Below are 22,616 nucleotides of genomic sequence, written 5' to 3'. Positions count from 1 at the left end.
TGTATAAATATAATTGAACGGAATTGAATTGCAAATCGGAGGCTGTGTCCGTCCATGGAGTTACAGCGGTAACATTTAGGTCACATACTAACAATGGAAGGCACTGGTGGTCTCGTTGGTTGCTTTTGACGTTTTTTTTTTTTTCTCTGTATGAAAAACACCCTCACATGCCTTCGAGAAAAAAAACAACTCCCCTTGGCATGCTAAGTCTGCGAAGAAAAATGAATAAATCATAACAGACTGTATATTTATATAACATACACAGGCACATGCAGACATCTTTCTTTTTCCACTTTTTGGGATGCTAAGGCCGTGTTTTAACACAATCTCATTCGGACACATTGACGGAAAAAAAAAGTGCTTAAATTGTACAAACAAACATTTAAGTATATTACATAACAGTCCGAACATTTGCTAAATCTTACAAGGACAGCGATGCCTTAATCCTCCTCTGCTTTAACAATTGCATAAATATGCTTCTATTTTTTTCAGTTAATCACATTTAATGAGTAATCTTGCATCCTTAATGTGAATCATTACAGGAACAATGTACTGGTTTGAATTTAAAGCAAGGCATAGTTGTCATGGTACAAATATATTTTGTTCCCCGCTGCAGTTCTCTTTGATATATTTCCATGCACCCTGCATAAGCATGTACACTACGGTACATAAAACATTTAGTTTTCCTGCCTATTTTAGCAACTCAGCTCATTCTCCCCATCTGGACTCTTTTTCATCTTGACCGCATGACACCTTCCAGTCAATCATAGTCGGTAGCTTGTTACACACAAAATACATCCGCGGGGAAACATTCTTATTTTCCAGAAGGCGACCTGCTGTAAATACGTGATTTGGGTATGCCATCTCTATAAAATGTGCCTGGCAGTTTACTTACTACTTTACTGTGATTGGGGATTCGACAGACTGAGCTGACATTTTGCATTTCTTCTGACAGTTTGCTGACAGAAAGTAGACTTAGACCTTAGACCAGCTAAAAGCAGGTTTAAGTTATGGCGCAGGTTGTTTAACATGATTTTGATCAAGCAGATTAAAGTCAACTTGATTTGAAGGCACGGACATGTTGTTATTTGAAGCATGCTCCTTCATTTAGCACCAAATGATGCATGAAGCCCCAAAGACATCAGGTTGAACTTCAAAATGGGTTCTGCTCCAAAGTTTTACACGATGATACAGTTGTATCATTTAAAGATGTAATTTTGAAGTCTCTCTGAAAAGAAGTGCCTGAGCCAGTTGGCAAGCTAATTCCCTCGAAACATGCGAGCACCTTTTCATAAGAAGCCCCCCTCTCTTCTTCATCCAACACACCGAAGCGTCTTCCCATGTGATATCTGGGGACCTCACAGCACTACGCAAAACTCATTTGCATGTCCCGCATCTCCTGTTTGCAAGACTCTCATTCATCATTAAAGACAACCTCACCATTTTTTTTTTTATTTAATAGATGAGTGATTTTAATCAAGCGTAGCTCCAGCAGAAATCCAAAACTGCATTCTTGTGTCTGCGAGTAGAAAGCTTGCGTTCCGTGTAAATATTACGTGCGGATAAAGTGTGACCGTAAGCAGAAAAAAAAGCAAATCAGGTTTCTGCGACTCAGCACTTTGATTTTGCTTGATGTGCTTCATTTTGCGGAATACTGTAAGCGTGAGACAGAGAGATACATTTGCAAGTGACAATGTCGCTTTTCTTTGGGGACATTGAACCCTACAAATAGAATCATCGTGGCTCTCATCTGTGATGGTAAGAAGAAAAAATGCGTGTCTAGGTGGCAGGAACGTCACTGTGACTTCATTTGAAGTGGAAATGAAAAGTGGAAGTTTTCTACAGCGTTTTTCTCACTAAGGGTCACAAGTACCATATTTTCCGCACTATAAGGCGCACTGGATTATAAGGCGCACCTTCAATGAATGGCCCATTTTAAAACTTTGTCCATATATAGGATATATACATTTGGCCCGTGGACCGGATTTTGGACACGCCTGCTGTAGTGGCTCAATATTGGTCCATATATAAGGCGCACCTGATTATAAGGCGCACTGTCACCTTTTGAGGTTTTTAGGTGCGCCTTATAGTGCGGAAAATACGGTAAGCGTCCAGCTAATTTTGGGCAAAAGACAACGTACTACACAAACTGTTCGCCACAGATCGGAAAGTAGAAATCACACACTGTTGATTTTCCCTTCGCGCCACATACGGACGTCATAAAATTACACGGAAGAAAAGAAAACTACGATCAGTCCCAATCTTCAAGGTTATGAGCAAAGAATTTTTTTTTTCATTTACCCATTCAACGGATGCTATTTATCCGTCAAAAAATGATGTGACAACAAGGTTAAAGTGTGACATTGACTTTTTCGCAGGATTTGCTTCACTACTGCATTTCGGCGCTTTTACTAGAAACCCAGGGGGATTTAAATTCTACAACTTTCTTTGGAAACCATTTCAAAACAAAATAAGTGATGGAATTCTACAATTTAGATTGATACGATTAACTTTAGCATCGTTTCTAAGACTACTAATCGCATCAACCTATGGTGAGAGCTAGCTTCATATATGTTCTCAAGAAAGATTGCTGTAAAATGGCACACAGTCGTTTTTATCTCCAAGCAACGTAGCACTTTGAGTTCTGATTGGACATATCTTGAAAGGTCAGTTCCACAAAGTTTTTTTTTTTTTTTTTTTGGTGGTGATGGCTTTATTTTACAATACTGAAGCGTCAGTCAAGAGTGACATTTGATTTGATTTTGATTTTACAACAGCGGATGGAATTCTGTCGAACATGTGGACCGTGCTTAAATATACAGACCGTGTCGGGAAAGCGACTGATTTAAATGAAATCAATGGAATAAAAATGACATCGTCAACATTGTTTTCCACTTCACTACACATTGCTACAAGCGGAGAGGAAAGCAAATGGAGACATAAAAATCAAGCTGTCACCGATAGCAATCACTTCTCCAAGTCGAGTGTGTCGAGGTAAAACAATCGGAGTACATCATAGAGCCAAATATCGAAAGGCGATCTCTTACATTTTAGTTTGTGGGAAATAAAAGCTGTTGTTTAATTCTTCTGGAAAAAAACAAAGATGTGCTTTGCAGACTCCAGCAGCAAGTCCTGCATCAGCCAGATGGCTGTGAAATTTTGGATGGGAACCCACACCCCCTAGTCTCGTCATTGAAATGCATACGAGTGATTAAACGTAACAAGGCGCCACCACTGAATCGCAAATAGGCGACCTAACATGGTCAGAGCATTTCAAGCAGTCCCAACCAACACGGTGATCAAGCATAGGTCACGTTAGCATGTGCTCAGCATTCCTTATTACAGCAGCATCTAGATTGGCCGTTGGGAGTTCTTCGCTACTGCAGGAGACATTCCCTGCGGTGTTTATCAACAACCCCCACATGCAAACACACACACACACACACACACACACACCCTGCATGCAGATGTAACAATGTGGAAGGCACGGAATGCACTCGACTTCATACCGCAGCCTTAAGTGGACTGTTCACACTCATTCAATACCAATGACGACTATAGACGTTACATTTGCGTTAGAAATGTGATGTTGAGTAGGTTGTCGAAATGATTTTGGTTGTGCTGGACTGATTTAAAAAATATATATGTGCTGTCACATGTTTACATCAGCATATTTATATCAATTTTCATGCTTGTACTGATAAAATGTTTTCAAAATGGAATTATTAAAGCAACTTTCAAGGTTCTGGAAACGTTAATTCTATTTAATGATGTACTTATTATAATGTATGAATTTAGTGTCAGCATTTTTGCCAATCCTGCATATACTTGACAGCCACGGGGAGTTTTCTCGGTTAAACCTTTAAGGCAGCTGCGTTTTAGGCTGTCAAGTGCTCCCAACATGTTCACAGCATGAAACTAAGTGATGTGTGAGACTTTTAGGCTAAGATGGAAGCCTGGTATCAAGACCAGGGAAAAAAAAACGTGTGACTAAAGCAACCTGCTCTATATTAACAAATTTAGCTTAACTATTAAATGTCATTTTCTGTTAACATCTTTTTTTTTGCAATAAAGGAACTTTTAAAATTGGCGAAACTAGTCAAATTTTTTATCCTTTTCAAATTTGCATGTATTCTTTGACTTCCACTAAATATTTTCAGTTTTGCCTGTCACTTACACAAACCAGTACCGTATTTTCCACACTATAAGGTACTTTGGACTTACGAATGGTCTTTCAATCAAGGAAAAGAAAATATTGTTATCCTCAACTGACCCAAGGTGAGCCGGGGTGGTGTTATGAGACCCAAAAGACAACCAAAATATGGTGTCCTACGAGAATAAAAGTAAACACTTCTGAAAGAAACCAAAATGCATCCATGACAGGATCTTGAAGGATTGCCTTGATTTCCTCATTCTTATGTGAGAGAGGCAAGGAGAGACAGAAGATCAATAAAACTACAGAGCAGGATGGCATGAGCAAGAATCTTTCTCCAAATGAAAGTCAAAAAAAAAAAATCATATCTGAAAAAAACTTCAACACGTTAAAGGTGACGTGTTGGCAGTTGATTAAAAAAAAAATAATCTAAGAACGTTATTATAATTCAATTCAAACAATAGAGCTGTCCCAGATTGTTTAATTAATTGAATTTAAAAAAAACACTGAGAAGCAGACAGTCTCTTTGTTGTCATACTAAAAAAATAAAATAAAAAACAATCAAGCCATCTTTCACATCAGGCATGCAAATGGTCATATGTAAACTAGAAGACGCCGGTAAATTAGTTTTTTTTTGGTTTAAGATGCCAAAGCATGACGACAGCTGGAGCTTTTTGTTTGTCGGTTACTGATACTTGCACGCCCCCAGAGATTTATCGTTTCCATGGCTACGGACGTGGGTGATGCTGTTGGGGACTCGAGGGAGACCTTGCACTTATGCGGGTTCTGTTCCACCCAGGGCGCACATTCACCATTACATCTGGTGTTCTTGGAAATTGTCATCATTTACAGCGAAAAGATCATCTTCGAAACTGCTGCTGCATGGCTTTTTTTCTTTTTTTTTTTAACACATTTGAATGAGTGTCTTTTGTTATCATGTCATTATAAAAGTGCAGTCCGTGCAATTGAAACCAACTGAGCACACCATTAGCATCAAATGTGATCTTTTTTTTAATATAGGTAATTATGGAACTATACAATATGATGTACTTAGTTTGTGCAAAGGAATATGGCGATAAGTATATACCGAACTTCAAACTTTGCTGGATCTTGCTAAAAAAAAAAAAAAAAAGCAGCACTACCTGGCCATAAGGGTTTATACCACTTGTTTGAATACTAGTACCGTATTTTCCGTACAATAAGGCACACCTAAAAACCTCCAATTTTCTCAAAAGCCGACAGTGCGCCTTATAATCAGGTGCGCCTTATATATGGATCAATATTGAGCCACTACAGCAGGCATGTCCAAAGTCCGGTCCGCAGGCCGAATGTATATATCTTATATATGGACAAAGTTTTAAAATGGGCCATTCATTGAAGGTGTGCCTTATAATCCAGTGCGCCTTATATATGGACAAAGTTTTAAAATGGGCCATTCATTGGTGCGCCTTATAATCCGGTGCGCCTTATAGTGCGGAAAATACGGTACATACTACATGCAAGGACGCAACCATTTCAAGTATCTGCATGATTCAGTATTTTCCAAACAGTTTGACTCGAATTTGACCTAATTTAGCACATGACGGCAATTAAAAAAAAAAAAAAAAAAAAGTCATTTTGGCACCCTATAAGGAAATTTCCTAAAGTTACTCAATACACAAATAAAAATAATTAAAAACATATTTTTTTTGGACAGATGCTACATTTGTGTCAGTCAAATTACCGGCTAAAATATTAGTTTAAGCCAACGCCTTGAACATGATAAGCATTTAAAGGAAAGCATATTTTTTACTATCACTGTTACATCCGCAAAGTTTGCTAAATATACTGCAGCACCTTACCACAATTACTGCGGAAGGAACGTGACAAAAAAAAAAGAATCATTTTCATGTTGAAAAGTTACATTAAAGTAAAATGATCTTGTCATTGCCTTTCATAAGCACAGTAAATCATTCACACTCCACTCAGTTTGTAGTTAAGGAAGTGGTTAATTCAATATAATTTTCCATCATTACGGTCGTGCGGAACAATCTAAATCGGCAACACCTCGGCTGACGCATCTGAGGAAGACTGGAGACACAGTCCAAACAGGTAACATCTAAAAATGTTTCGCTTGTCTAAACAAAAGAAATATAATCGAAGTCCAATTTAAAATAAAACATGTTCTTTCAAAGCATCAACTGTGGTTTACTTTTTTGGCATGGAAATTTGGCGCAAGGGTCGACTACTCTTCCACGCTTGCCAGTGTCTGCGGGTGCCTCGGTTTTGATCCATCATCCTCGTGTTGACACTGCTTGGCAGCGGAACATTTCTTCGCACGTTCACTTTCAATTCACTGGAAATTTATGACACACTTTGTAGTTAATCCTGTTTTTTTTAATTTAAAAAAAGGAACGTCATTCATAATGTCATTGTGGAGAACCACAGAGAAAATGGTGGACCTTATAAATACCCTTAATCACAAATATGTGTATGTTCCACTTTCTCAAAACCTGATTTGATCTTTTCAGCAGCAAGAAAAGACTAGACGATCCAAAGGGAAACCCAACTCACCCGAAAAAAAGTAAAAAAAAAAAAGTGAGCCATTGTCATATTTGAGCTATCACTACAATTAAGTTGAATCCAACTTTTTATGTCATCGGAATTGACACAGTAAAACGAACGACTCAGTGTTTCCAGACACGCATTAAAAATTTCCAGAGTTTGAAGCGACCGACAAATTCTTGACTTCGTCACGGTGGTGGTGGAAACACAGTATGGGTTACACGGAACCGTATTACTCTTGCATCCTCGAACCACATTCTGGCAAGTGTTGAATAGGTTTGAAACACCAAGACGCCTTTTTGAATATCTCCAAAAAACTACGAGATGATGAAAAGTCATCGTAGCTTTCTTTCAAAAATGAAATTCCCGCCAGCCATGGTTTAACGAGAGGCCGGCAAAGATGTTTGCTGACGAAAGTGTGAGACGTCTCTACTGATGCCAAGCAGCCGGCTCAGTGGTCTGGGATGGAGGAGGAGGAGAGGAGCGAGAAATCTAGACGCTTACAGTGGGTAATATAACTCCAGTGCTGATGGGGAAAATATGACACAATGCAATATTCTCTTTGGAATTAATTCAATGTCTTTTCTCCAAGAGCGTCTAATTTAGTGCCGCTTGCCTTCCTTACCACCTCCCACACTCTCTGTCTTCAGTTTCCATCCTGCTCCTTCCTTCCACCACCACCACCACCACCACCACCACCACCACCACCACCACCACCACCACCACCACCACCACCACCACCACCAGAAGGAAGCGGCGCACATTTTCTCTGCCTTGGGCTTTTGTTAGATTCTCTTTGTGGAGAGTGCAAAGAGAGGGAGAGACACAAGACTCGAGCCTAGAAGTCTGATTGGGAGGGACGAGAACTTGGAGAGCGAGATGGAGTGGTTATGGACTTCAAGTCCAGTGAGTGGTAGATGGGGGGGGGCTGATGGAAAGGCTGTTTTGAAGAGGTTAACCTCATTAATTTCGTGCTTATGGAAATGTTCAGGGCGTGACATACTATAATAAAGCTTTGTGCTAATGGTACATACTCAGTCAAAACGCTTACTCGTCACATTTTAATTTGAGGCTATTTTCTGCATCACGGACGCCCCCCTCTCTGTGTTTTTCCACCCGATTGAGAGAATAAAATCTTTGTTTCCTTCAAAAGGGGAAGCATTACTTGTCAGGCAAGCCGCCCTGTCAACTCTCCAACTTTGGAAGCAATGAAAACATGGCGCTTCATCTCAATGGCAAAAAATAATCGGGAAAAAAAATAAAATATGAGAAGGTCACCGCGTTTTCCAGTCATCCTAAACGGGTCCCCGTGGATCTTAATGAGGATGGATGTGAGCTGTGCGGGACTGAGTGGTCTGAGTTCAGCCACTCCAAAAAAAAAAAAAAAAAAAAAACCAGCGAAGGGCAAACAAGGCGAGGAAAGTTGAGTTAGAGGAGGGAACAATGTTTCAGATAAAAAAGATTTAGCCGAGGGAATATCGTCAGTGCGTAGAGTGGAAGCAGGTTAAAGGTCAAACATCCAGTGAGGAGTATTTTATTGCTTGAGTCCAATCCCATTAAATTATTTGGGGAAAGTTGTCATTACTGAGAGTAACGGATCTTGTTTTCTGTAAAAGCAATATGAAAATATGATCGTAAGGACAGACGGCGGTATCGCATGAAGGTGTCGGGGAACATAACTGGCCAAGTGGGATGATTTATTGGACTTGACTAAGTGCGTAAAGTTAGAGGTCTATATCTGCATGAAACAAAAGGACACTCCATATCTTTTATGATTCATGAAGCAGAGATTGCGAAGAACTCAAGGTCATGCTGATAACTATGCAATGTTGGCTGATGAGGAAAAAGAAAGAGTTGGAGGATGTCTCACTGAACTTAACCGATTTCACAAAATGATTAAGTGTCGCCTTGCAACGTATACTTTTCCTGACGTCTTCATCTTAGTGTAAATAATACATCGGACAGAAAATGAATCATAATAAATACATGCAAATTATCTCGGTAATTACTGTGCATGATCTAAACTTTAATTACAGTACCCGCTGCAGGTTAATGGCCTTGTAAATTTCGAACGGCTAAAGTGTAAAATCATTTAACCCCTGGTTCTACATTATTACAATGGCCCGTGAAGAAACAAAGGAAAATTGTAATGAAAGCTTAAGACGTATTTAAAAAATAAATCCAAAGCAGACAACTAAATAAATAAATACACCCCTTCCATGTAATTCTGAACATTATTGGAATTTTATAGAGTAAACTACACGATAAAATCCTAAATATTGTATGACTGCTATCCAGTTTGCAGCGACATGACAGGTAGCAAATAAGTCAACGTGGATGATTGGGGTGCTAACTTTAGAGTAAGCGAGGGAGGTTTCGAGGGAAAAATAAAAACCCAATGATCCAGGCTCCTTGAGCTTACGACAGGAGAGAGTGGAGAAGTCGTTTCCATCATTGAGACATTTACCCTTCTGTACTGATGTTTCCCCTCTGGGAGTTACAGAGCTGCTGTTTGGTCTTGCTGTGATGTATAGACTGCACACACATGGAAGGATGCAACAGACCGATGAGATGATAGCAAAGGGAGGAACATCTCAACATGGATGGAATCCGAGCTCACTGCGCTCCTTGAAAATGTTGACATGATACTGTTGGACTGAACATTGGAGCACGATCTGAATTCTCCTATAATTACATGGACGCCGTTCACTGCATACAAATAATAAAACGGGTGATGCCATGTTTGTTTTAGTGTTGCAGGAGGTTCTGAACGATAGAAAAAAAAATGAAACCACAGAATTGGAACCTAAAGCTGTATGTTGTAAATACATAGGATGGGTGACTTTAAAGGACCTCTAATATTAAATTAGTATTCAAATAAACAAAAATGCTGTCTTTAATAATTTGTAAAAACGAAATATACTGTAGAATAGTATAGATGTGCTGGACAAATGAACTTTTTCTTGACTACTGACAAAAATAAAGGGACAAACAACCAAATAAATATATCCATGAATAGTCCATTTGAATATTTTCTTCCTTTGGTAATATTTTAGTGTCTAACCTGATCTTCAAAAATCTAGAATGAGCCACAAAAAATAAACCAAATACGCCATAGTACTTCTAAAAGATATTCAGAATATCAACCAAATAAATAAATCCATAAATAGTCCATTTGAATATTTTCTTCCTTTGGTAATATTTTAGTGTCTAACCTGATCTTCAAAAATCTACAATAACCCACAACAAATAACCCAAATACGCCATAGTACTTCTAAAAGATATCCAGAATCTCAACCAAATATGCCATTGCTGTGACCACGTTTCTTGAATTTATTTTGTAGGGCCAAACCGGAAATGCTTTATCACAGTACACCAGCTAACTTGACAGTGCTCTTGGTGAGTTGCGCGCAAGTACGCGCACCTCTGTCTCCACTCACTGCGGTAGTAACGGGCCAAGCAGCACCAAGCAACCTCGCAACCACTCTGCTCCAGCACAGAGGAGGACTTTATCACACAGGACATATTTTTTCCGCTCTACTGTTCTCCTGGGGGTGACGGAAGGACAACTTTGAATTGATCTCGTCGTGATTCCCCTCCCCATCCTTCTCTTCCATCTCTCACGAAGAAGCACGTCTCTTCTGAGAGGATGGGACCGCTCCTCCTCTCCATCGCCCTGTGCGTGAGCGCCGCTGTCCCGCAGCATGTGACGGGTAAGTGGGGGGGGGGAAAATCTTTCCACTTGTTATCGCATGAAGTGATATTTGTTACAGAATCAGTTTTTGTGCGTAAAAAAAATACGGTGGTTGTGTTTGCAACCCGTGCGTAATTGGAATCAGACCACTGGTTATTTTTAAAGTGAGTCTCCTATAACGCGGTTGTTCTTTTTCAGCCGAGGGGCGTTTGGAAAGCATATGTCAGGTGGAATGCACTCTCATCCCGAGCTGGGTTGGGTGTCACTGGATAACAACCTGACCAGACACAGAGATGTCACTTTTAATTCCCCCTCAAACTAAATTGTCTGGAAGAGCGGGGTTTGGGTTGATTTGATTTTTATTCATCTCATAAAACAGGGTCAACAAAAATAGATAGCTCAATAAAATCACATGACTTATATCTAACAACAAAACAGGAAAAATATGATATATTAAGACCCTTTTTATCGTAGCCCCTTTTAGAATGACCTGAAGTGAAACGTGACAGTTGTAGATTCACAACACAAGTTGTATTTTTTTTTATATATTTTTGTTTTTCCAAATTTCCCTGTTCTTATTTTCTCTATTTGTTTTTCCAAATTTCCCTGTTCTAAATTGTCTCTTTTACAACATCTGAGCACCTTTTGTTCCACATTTCCAACACTCCCAATTTTCCCAGAAAAAAAAAAAAATCTTTCTTGAACGATTACAACTTGACTATTGCAGAACACATCGGCAATTATTCCCATTCCAGCATTTTCCCAAAATGATCTTTACCTTTAAGCCTCCTTCCCAATTTTTTTAACCTGTAGCAACCGTTTAGCTCATCCATCTCATCAGCATTCGGTTTCTACAGGAATAGCATTTTCTACTTGGTTACAGTAGAGCTGAAGATGAAACATCCTCCTCCATCTTTGCCCTCCAGTTGTGTTGTGACAGGATGGTGTAAGCGTTTCCAGAGTGAATATTTTTCAGTCAGAGTCAGGGCAGGCCTACCTGTGGGATTGCTGTAGAAAGCAAGCGTATCTCTCTATGGAAGTGGGTCATGACAGCCTCTGTGTCTGTGCTCATTTAGTAACATGCACGCCTCGGGAGTCACACATGTTAGACAGACCGAGTTCCGGAGGCTTCCCGAGTCTCTCGGTGTCAAACGTGCGGTCGACTCTTCTGATGAATGTTGACTTGTTTCAAGAAAAAAAAAAATACCAGCCCAATTAATTACTGTTGTCTTACGCCAAAAGGGAGGAAAACACAGAAGCTGTCTTGAGCAGCTGGAGGTTACTTCCAAGCAGAAATCCCACCACATGGAACTTGGTCTCATTAGGCATTCTCTTTGTTGACACCCTGCAAAGGCTTTATTCTTTGCTTGAGGTGACAAGTGTCCTCTGAGAGACAGACGCTAGCAAACACCCTTTAGAGGATATCACCGAGTGTTTTTGTCCTCCAGAGCAAATTGATGGGGTGGAAGCGCTTCGCCTTCAGGTAAAACAGACTGCATTGTTTTAGAGGAGCATCGCAATACGTCTCTTTCTCTGCTTGGTTACTGGTGCCGAGTCGCACGCATTGTTTAGGAGCACGACTGCACCCCCCCCACCCCACCCCCGGGTCCGTGAATGCAATGATGCTTTGTTTAGAAAAGCTGTTTTAATGAATATTATGCATCTTGTTTTGGGGTTCTGTCCTCGCATAATGGCTCTGAAATTAGAGTCTCTTAGGCAAATGGACGGCCATCTGGAAAAGCGATGTTGTTTGTTATTGATGAGTCATGACAAGTATTGTGGTCGGACGTTGGTGTTGCTTATGCAACCGTTAGCCAATAGAGGCTTGTTAAACACAGCATGACATGTTTGGTGATCATTGGCCTTTTAAGTGCATGGGCAGAATTAGTTGCTCACATTTTCAAACTAAAAAAAAAAAAAACAGATGGCTAGCGGGTACCACACACAGGGGAAATTCATCTGTATGGTAAGCATGCTTCTTTCACACTGTACTATAAATATAGCAGAATCATGCATGGGCCACTAAAATATTCTGACGGGATGATCAGAGGGAGAGATTTTTTTGACACTTCTAGACGATGATCCACTGGTAAGCTTCAGCAATGGTTGCTCTTGTAAGCGCTGCATGTTTCAGATGCGGACTGTTTTGGGAAGAGAGTTTGACATCCAAGCTTTCCACTGAAATACGCAAATAGATATTCAGTATACGTGTATTTGTAAATGTATTGGTGGTTTTTAGCTCGTCAGTCAAAAAAAAAAAAAAAAAACGTGGCACATTTAAAATGAAAAGGTGAGGAATACCGGTAATCGATGATCACAAATGAAAACGACAATAACGCTGTATATAAACGTGACCCTGAATTTGTCGAGGAGTGACGGGTGGCGCTCACGTATATATGATAGGGGAGTGCACAGGTGTCAAACTCAAGGCCCGGGGGCCAGATCCGGACCGTCAGATTATTTTATGTGGCCCGCAAAAGCAAAATCATGTGAGTCAATTCAATGTTTCTTATTAAAAATAATTAAAAATTAGTTTGACACTCTTGGAGTAGTGTAAGCACAAAATTGTCTCCACTAGCAGCATTTTTGGTAAGCAAGCCATGGTAGCCTTCCAAAAATTACCAAATGACCCGACTTATTGGACAAAGGAAAAAGCCAATTAAGCCAGTTTTAGCATATTCCAAAACTAGGATACCGTAAAACCGGGAATTCACCCAGTCTTGGACTTTGAGTTGCAACCATGAACTAAAAAAAAAAAAAAAAAAAGCTGTTTTATGGATTAAATGTATCGCAGATGATAGCAATCTTTTTAAAAGCTCATTATATTCAGGCTAGCAAAGGTAGTCCAGGTGACTTTGAATAACAACGGTTTGTGGCCGACCTCTGCGATGTCCTCTGCTCCACTTTTAAAAGTCACGGTCTTCAATCAGTCGAGAGAGGTCATCCCCAGTGCCAAGGTTACTTTTGCCATGATGATCAAAAGGAGTCAAAGTCACCCATCGGAGGACAAGTCGTACTTAATGCTTGATCGGGATTTATGAGTCAATCTTCATAATGCCATCCCTCATCATTGGTCAGTGGCTTCACTTTTGATCAGGACTTGAGTCCCATTAGGATTTGAAGGAGATTTTATTTGTCTGTGATGCTGACAAGTTAATGGATACACTGCTATTTGTCTTCATGCTGCTCTGGGGTTTTTTTTTTTTTTTTGTGCCGCCCACATTTCAAGCTTGACTGATTAGAAGGACAGTAGAGGGACAGATTTGGAGAGTGCAAGGACACATGCTGAGGAGGTGCTTATCCCAAAACTTTATTAGGATCTGAGAAGGACAGCTATAATAAGATATTGGAGTGAGCACTGGCTTGGAAAATTGGGGGGAATTTTGACTTTTTTTTTTTATTTGAAGTTTTTCACTAGAATTTAGCACTGCATGTTTTGTTTCCTTGGATAAATAATTACACAATTTTGACTTTTTCAACAAAAATAAAAGATCATTGCATAGTCTTAAACACCATGTTTTGTTTCCTTGGATTGCATAATTACAAGGACAAAAGAGAGGACGTGAACTTGAAAAGTTATTTGAATGAACTTATAAAACTTCAAATAAAATCAAGGAAAATAATGAAATAAAATCAAGGAAAATAATCATCATGGCCACTTATGACGCTCCATTATCAAGTAAAAGGCCAAGGGTTCCAACAAGCCATGGGGATTATTAAACACGGAGATAAAAGGGCTAAATGGACTAGCACACGGTAACTTGCGCTCTATTAAATTAAACACACATCGTAGCAAAGTGAGGTCAGGGCAGGACTTGCTCAGGCCAACTTGTTTCTCCTGACGTGAATCAAAGATCTTTGGTTGAAATAAATTCTATTTCTTTTTGTTCATAGTGAGTATTGACATGTTTAATGCTTGTATTAAAAGATCTCAACCTGCCATCACATTTTCTGTCGCTCATTTTGTTAAATGTCTTTGGGATAAAAAATGCCCATTTTTTTCCCGTTTTTTCCGTCTTTTTTTTCTGATCATTTGTAGAAGAACTTCCATCTCTTTAAGGTTCTTCTGGGGAAACTCCAATGCATGCTTGTCTGGTAGGAAGGTACAAACGATGGGAGGTGTCCAAGTTTGTAATGAGGCTAAAAAGACTCTCCTGGCTCATGAGCAAACTAGGGCATCTGTAATGAGCTTTGGGGGTGGTTGTTGGGGGGCTTAGAGGTAGAGAGACGTGTTGTGAACCTGCCACAAGCTGCAATTCGACAACACTTTGGAGAGAGAGGAGCTGCGCAAATCAATTTATATTTCCAGTCATTTAAAAAAAAAAAAAACTATTAAGGTTGCAGATAACTGGAAATTGTAAGACCTGGACTGGTAGGGTTAGGATTACCATGAGTCTTTCTACAATATAAATCCCAAACTAAAATGATACAATATTATCCAAATATTCGTACTAGGCAGTGCCACAATTTGTTAGATCAAATAGACTTTATTTTAAGTTGCCATATTATGACAAAAAGGAAATTATTGATATTGTTCTCACTTGTTTTGCCGTCGGAAAATAACACCGGGGGGAATTAAATCACTGCTGTTTAACAATTCTATTTGAAATCATTGTTAGGTTTTTGAATGTGGCATATTTTTCTATTAAATTCACTCCACTTGTCGCTTTTAATAAGGACTGATACCGACAACAAACATGTCAATCTAAGTTCATATCACCGAAAATGTTTCAAATACATTTGCGGACAGTCATTGTTGGCTGTCATTCATCTTTTTCACATGGTACATCTAAGCGGTCTTTAATCTTCAACTTGACTCGGTCACAGTGTTCTCTGTCATCAATGATTCATTCATCTTTTTCATAAAATGCGTTTTAACTTGACCCTTTTTCTTCATTTCACCTTTAATCAAAGTGCTCCTCACAAAGTTCCTTTTTATGAGAGACCAAAATGTATTGAGACCAAAACAGGAGGTAACTATGACATGCTACATTTAAATCATATTTGGGTTCCTCTCCCACCATTTCGATATTCCAACTGCTTCGTTACATTTTGCCGCTTCTTAAACATTTTGCATCTTGTCGTATTAGATGCAACATGCTTGAGTTGCCCGAAGATCAATGATGCAACTCTAATTACTAACATCAGAGATTGTGTTTTATTGACATTTGTTATCACGTTGTCAAGTTTTCTAATTGTCTATTCTTGATGTAGCCTCATTTAAGATATACGTGCCATCGATCCAAATAGATGCCGTGTAGTGTTTACAAGCATGCTCTGGAACTTTCAAATCATTTGTGCCTATCAATATCGGTCAACTGGCGGGAAAAACAAATGGATGACAGTTTTTCTAAAAAGCTGAAAATATTCCCGAGCTCACACTTGAATGCTTCTCTTCTGACACGGGCGGATGAGCTATTCACATTCAAAATGGTGTCTGGTGTGTTCTATTCACTTATTTAGTGAAGCATCAACAATGTCTTTCTAATTATTGTTGCTATTGTTTTGTGTGCGTGTGTGTGAGTCATTTCGCAGCCAGCCAGCCACCCACTCCAAACCGAGATGATTTAATGTTAATAAGCACTGCCGTGATGCTACAAACACCTCGAAGGGTGACATTATGTGGGAGATGGATGTGCTATGAGCATCTGCTTTGGATTGAACTATTTGTGTGTGTGTGTGTAGCTTCTGTACACAAAAGTGACAATTGTTGCCGTACGTTAAACTAAATTGTCAATATATGCAGATTCATTTAGACACACGTTTCCAACTAGTACCGTATTTTCCGCACTATAAGGCGCACCTAAGAACCTCCAATCTTCTCAAAAGACGACAGTGCGCCTTATAATCAGGTGTGCCTTATATATGGATCAATATTGAGCCACTACAGCAGGCGTGTCCAAAGTCCACCCCGCGGGCCAAATGTATATATCTTATATATGGACGAAGTTTTAAAATGGGCCAATCATTGAAGGTGAGCCTTATAATCCAGTGCGCCTTATAGTGCGGAAAATACGGTAAATGATTAAAAGCAACCTATCAATTTAATGAAAACAAGTCTATTTGTAAATATGCATATAAATAAAAATAAATTGTATAGAAAAAACGTTGAATCAATCATGCAGGCCAATTAAATTAGTCTGTGCCTGAGTAACATTACAGACGTTAGAGTACAAGCAGATGCTTAACTATGTCGCCACAATCAATAGATGCTATTGAGTTTTTTAAAACGACCGTTGTTATTTTCCATCTAACACCGCCCGGCGCTGCCTTTAATTTATGTAGGTGGAATTATTGCAAATGAAAAAAAAATTCAGACATGTCAAAGTGAAACTTGATCCAGTAATTATATAGAGACTTAATTTAGATGATTACACATAATTGCTTCATTTCTAAATACAGTGAGACTTGAAATAAAAGCATCCTAATTATGTTTTTTGTAATAGGAGCCGTCATTTGGCAGATTTTTTTGCTTGCAAGAAAAAGACTTGAAATTGAATTTACACGCAGCGATAATGCTTCAAACTAGATTCGATTTTTGGGGGATTTGGTAAAAGGCATACTTTGACATACTCCCTTATTGGGCTCCCATGCCGTGAAGAATTTAGTGAAAAAGTTTGACTGCTTTAGATTCAAGACAAGAACGACTTGGACTTGACAGACACAAACAGGATTTGTCTGCCCCAGTGAGTGCTGTCGAGGCTGCCAGCATTAGCAGTGACAGCCGACTGTCAGTCGTCTCAATACGGCTACGATCCATTAGCCGGATTGTTTTTGACATGGCCGTGTGGTAACTTGCCATGAAGGTGCAAGTCATGAGCTTTATAGCGTCTTTGGACATCAAAGTCAGTCAAATCCTGTCATCAGGGATGGGTTCGTCGCTTCTGTCCAAACAAGAGGAAAATATATAAAATAAAATAATAATAATAATAATATAACTCAATAATAATAAAATAAAATCTGCTGTTTTACTTTGATTCAACAGAAAGATAATGAATGTGCTTGTAAAAATCTGAAAATAGTAAAATTCTGAGGATCTGGACAAATATACAGACTTAATGATTAATCAAATATTATATGATATATATTATATTAATAACAAATAATTGCTAATTTAGCGATTAATCTTTGCACCTCTGTGATATGACTTGACTTCTTACTTTTTCTCACCGCACATTTTATTTTTCATGTCTTTTTTTCTAACGCTGGATATTTTCTTCTTACGTTGTTTGGTAGTTAAGCATTTTAGCTTTTTATATGCCTGTAACGATCATATAGTTTATCAAGGTGATTATCAGACTCATGATGAGTTATTCCCTACGGTGACGATTGTTTTGCTATATATTCTAAAGTTCCACTGCAGTTTCACCCGAGCCCCTAAAAAAACCCAAACCCTTGACGCAACAAGTGTCTATATATTTTTTCCTTTTTAACATCTTCGTCACTGATGACATGCAAATGTAGCATTCTGTATCATGTTCCCTGCACACAGACCTTCCTATCTCCACGAAACACATTGGAAAACGTAGTATCAGCGCCATGTTGGACGGACTGGCTGGTCCCATTTAGATTACGGATGTTGTTCCTGCCTTCTGGCTATCAGTCAGATAAAACCAATATGTCCCAGGATGGACTCGTCTCGTGCTTGAAAATGGATCCCCTCCGCTCGTTGAAGTCGTTGGTCTCTTTCTTTGTTTCATTTATTTATTAAGCACAACGTATGTTGGCAAGGTTCGCACAATTGAGCCATTTGTAACCCTCACTCGATCAACTGTAGCTTTGGGTACGATAAAAGCTCATCTGCCAACTAACTAAGCTCACCCAGAATCCTGCCTGCCAAATGGACACCGTTTCAGCGCAGTTCATTTTATGCATTTGAAATACTGAGAGGAATAGATGCAATTCAACTCTATGATTTATCAAGGCTGAGACAATTTGCTGAGGCCGTTGTATTTTTTTTTTTCTCCTCTCTAAATGCAGAGTCTGAAAGGTATGAACCGGTAAATCTGCGTAAGGGTTATTTTGGTGAAAAGGAGGTTAGAAATGCCAGAAATAAATATTGTCACGTTGGGTTATTTCATTTCATGCATTTTTGTTTTCAAATGCCATCCCCGAATGTATCTCCAGGACTTTTTATCTACCGTATGAGGTTGAGTATTGTAAAATAAGTCATGCAATGCACTCCTCATGGAAAAAAAAAAATAAAATCAAGATTTCAAAGCAGATAATGGGTCCGCTGTGTGGAATACAATGCATCCTTGTGATTCACCACTTTTATTAGTCGGTAAAAGGGATGAAGCAAACATGTATTTATCTTTCCTCCGTCTTTCCATTTACTGTATATAACTCATTTGCACTCCGAGGTGCAATTATGTTGGTTTTATCTTCACAAACAGTAGCTGCGCAAGGTTGTGTGTGTTTGTGTGCATGGCCTCTTGACCCCTGTGGAAAGAGCCGAGCAGGAATGTCAGAGAGAAAACCACACTAATATTTACCAGTTTAATCCAGACATATGTAAGGTTTTTTTTTTTTTTTTGTGTGTGTTTTGATTCGTCACCCCACCACTGATCTGTCATCCCATTTGTCAGACTCCTTGTTTTTTCACGAGCGTCCAGTTGTCTGGCCCATTTCGGAGCAATTTTATGAGCGATGATGGAGATAGAGGACTGCGGTAATGATTGTCGATGAGCCAAATCTCAACCACTGGGCTGGAGTGGTGCCGAGCAAGTCGGCGGGTACAGCTTTGGAGCGAGCTCATGTGCCACAGGGGTTAATCTGACATTGGTCCAGAATGATGGGTACATATTAGTCCAAGGCCTCCAACCAGGACATGGGATAATTGCTTAGTGCAAAGTGGGGCATGGAAAAATTTGGCAGGATTTTGAACGTGGGAACCAGGTGTGTCCTTTTTAAAGTATGCACGTTCTCCGATTGCATGCAAACTGTTACTACCCATATGTGAGTACATATTGTAATTAATGTTGGCTCAGTAGTAGTCAGATTAGTGCATAGTGCAACATAGCTGAGATGCTGGATTTTCCATCTTCCTCTCCTCTCACCATCCGTAGCAGCAGATGGCGAGGAACCAACTTCAGCAGGTGGGGGGATTTTTATGCTTGATAACATGATTTCCATTGATTTGTGTCTTGTGGGCATGCACAACAGTGTTTTACAGTGAGTTTGTAAGTCTCGGCTGAGCTTCATCCTTCCTTCTTTATAGTGCCAATCATAGTGTAGCAATATTCTTTGACGCTTCCTTTCGATTGAATTGTAGATAGGATAGGATAATGATAACGTGAATATCACCATATTGTCGGTCTACGTGTGTTGCACCTCTGTTAGTGTTCAAATATGTATAATTTAAAGCATAATAACACATACCGTATTTTTCGGACTATAAGGCGCGCCGGACTATAAGGCGCACCTTCAATGAATGGCCCATTTTAAAACTTTGTCCATATATAAGGCGCACCGGACTATAAGGCGCACTAATGCAGTCACAATATAATAACTTGAAATAGTGAAAACAATAACAATATATCGATAATGTTAATATCACACAACACATTTGGCCCGCGGGCCAGAAATTGGTCCATATATAAGGCGCACTGGACTATAAGGCGCACTGTCGGCTTTTGAGAAAATCTGAGGTTCTTAGGTGCGCCTTATAGTCCGGAAAATACGGTAGATGCTATATGCTACCCTGGCAATTCAATTATGTGTTAGCATTAAGCTAGTGGACATAAAAGAAAAAAAAACACCCACAATCAGTAATTCTCTTTAGTTTTACAATTAGTTTGACAAATATTGAGTGTTGCTTGAAACAGCTTGAAGCCTCTTTTTTGAAGTTTTGTTTACTCTCCGCTGTGAAGTGTGCCGAGTCCTCACGGAGCACGAATATCTAAACTGAGTCGGGTGACTTGTATGGCAAAGCATCACTGTTGAATATAATGATCTCATTTGGAACTATTTTGAAATCCAAAGTAATGGCAAAAATATCGAAAAGGATCATCTTGTTTGTTCCTTATTAGTCTAATAGCATTCAATACGACACGCACTGGCTAAAGGTTTCCACGTTTGACATGACAGACAGAATGAGAAGAACAGCCGGAGAAACAATTATCCGACTTCATATCGACCCAAATTAGGTGTGACTCGCGACCGCTGACCTGGAACTGGACTTGAAGAGAAAATAGGACAGTATGATGAGGAAAGTCACGCATGAGACCACACAGCTTGTCATTGCTCATGACACAATTTGCATATCGTCTGTATGTCGAGCTACATCTAATCTACATATTCTTGTCCTCTTGTCTCAGTAAAAGGAATATTTGTCACAATAGAATATTTGTTAGCTTTCTTAGGCACTTTGTACCTGAAATCTTTTTATCCATCCAATCCACATTTGCATTGATACTTGACAGTAGCGGGAATATAATGTGCCAAGTCTGCTAAACATGGTATCGCCTTTCATTTTATTTTCAACAGCCAACGCATCAGATAAATTGGCTCCATTTCAACTTTTCTTTATGTTCGAATGCCTACTCGCCAATTTACAAATAGAAAATTCCTTGCTACTGTGACCCACTTTGAATTTAGCTACAAAACTTTGAAAGGGGGGAAAATAGCTTTGCTGAATATGGAACATGAATACAATGAGAACAAATGGCCCTCACCTTTTTTGTGTTGAATTCACAGTTGGTTTAATACACAAATTCAATGTGATTACTGAATGCCGTCTCGTTTTGTATGAAACCAAATCTGGGTAGGTATTATCAAACCCATCTTGGGTTAATAACGTCTGATTATAAAAGATGCCAGTCTTCCATTATGTACCAAGAGGCTCTACTGTTCAAATTTCCAAAACCTCTTCAGTATCAATGCAGTCATTTATTACATGCTCTCTGGCGCCTCACAAAAAATGAGAAACCAGAGAAGAACACACGCATAAGTCATTTAGTTACTTATCCATCTAAGAACTCAAATTTCACTCCGTGAAATACAATTTAAATATCTTATTTTATTTTATACATATATTGCATTACCTTTGACTGAAAAGTATGTACGTTATTACATACGTGTTGAATAAACCCAAAAAAACTAAATCAGCTTGTTTTTTGTTACAAGAAGTTCCGAACTCACATTTAATTGCTCTTTGACAAAGACTTGAAAACTTTCTGACTAGAAATGTAATCAATTTAAACTTTACTCAAGAGACTCTGATTATTCGGAAAAAAAAAAATCCATGATAATTCATGTACGATCAGAATCAAAGGGAAAAAAACACACCTTGTTTTGAAGAGACCTTTAAGGGTGGTGGCTGTGACATTTCGGTGACATTTTGTCTCTGACAAGACTCGGAGAAAGATGCCGATCTTCAACGTGACCCACGGCTTTTATTACGCTTTGACATATTCCGAGCCGTTTTTGCCTTTTCGTGCATCTTAATCCGATCAACTCTTAAGTGCATTTGTCTGACTTTGTCAAACGTTGATGGGCTGAAATGACAAAATGGGAGACGCTCGCGGCTTGAGCACTTTGCAGCCCCCTGCTGGGAGTACTGATGTCATTTCGGTGCTTCGGTGCCAACGTTGATCGGTGGAGGTCAAGGATGGGTTCACTGAGCTTGTGAACCGAAACTGTACAGAAAGGCGGATTTAAACCAGGTTTGACACATTTAGGCTATGTCGCATTTGACTGAGACCAGGCCGATGTCTCCCAAGGCCCGTGAAACATGTTTGTTACGTTTATCGTACAACAATGCGGTCGATGTGTCGGCACTATGGAACCAGAGCTGATCCGACGATGTAAGTGTCGTTTTTTCAAGACGCCGGTTACGGTCGGTTAAATCGAAGCCGTGTGAGACGTGCTTGTTTGCCAAGCATTAAATTAAAACCGCTGCTGGTGTATTTGCTCCTCTCGCTGAATCCATAACTTGACCTATATTTCACCGGGATCAGGAAAAATCAGCCATCCAGTGGGTAATATTTTGTCTGACCGTTCTGTGACCCACCATAATGATGTACAGTTGGAGGAAACATAATTTAGTAACGGAATATAGTTATCAGAGAAGCTGTTGGGGAATTTTACACCAAGTCTTAAGTTAGGGATGAGAAAAAAATGATATGACAATATCGGTCAATATTTTAATATACTGGATGTCAAGATATACTATCAGAACATATACCGTAATTTTCAGATTATAAAACGCTATTTTTTGCACAA

At 39.3% G+C, this 22,616-nt stretch overlaps 1 protein-coding gene and 1 long non-coding RNA gene across 4 annotated transcripts in view; one reads left to right on the top strand and one right to left on the bottom strand.

Annotated features, from left to right (window-relative positions):
- The window catches only part of LOC137840124 (uncharacterized), a 154,227-nt gene that overhangs the window by 64,360 nt on the left and 67,251 nt on the right, over positions 1-22,616 (bottom strand). The gene's annotated exons all lie outside the window — the stretch shown is intronic.
- Positions 10,098-22,616, top strand: part of edil3a (EGF-like repeats and discoidin I-like domains 3a) — a 47,783-nt gene continuing 35,264 nt past the window's right edge. Inside the window, exon 1 of the mRNA XM_049763754.2 lies at positions 10,098-10,410. Coding sequence (XP_049619711.1) covers positions 10,347-10,410 — 64 coding nt within the window. The 5' untranslated portion in view covers positions 10,098-10,346. The remainder of the gene's footprint in view (positions 10,411-22,616) is intronic.

The sequence above is a fragment of the Syngnathus scovelli genome, chromosome 3 (assembly GCF_024217435.2).
Source record: "Syngnathus scovelli strain Florida chromosome 3, RoL_Ssco_1.2, whole genome shotgun sequence".
Taxonomy (NCBI): Eukaryota; Metazoa; Chordata; class Actinopteri; order Syngnathiformes; family Syngnathidae; genus Syngnathus; species Syngnathus scovelli.
The sequence above is the reverse complement of the archived record's forward strand: the minus strand, read 5'-3'. Positions and strand labels throughout refer to the sequence as shown.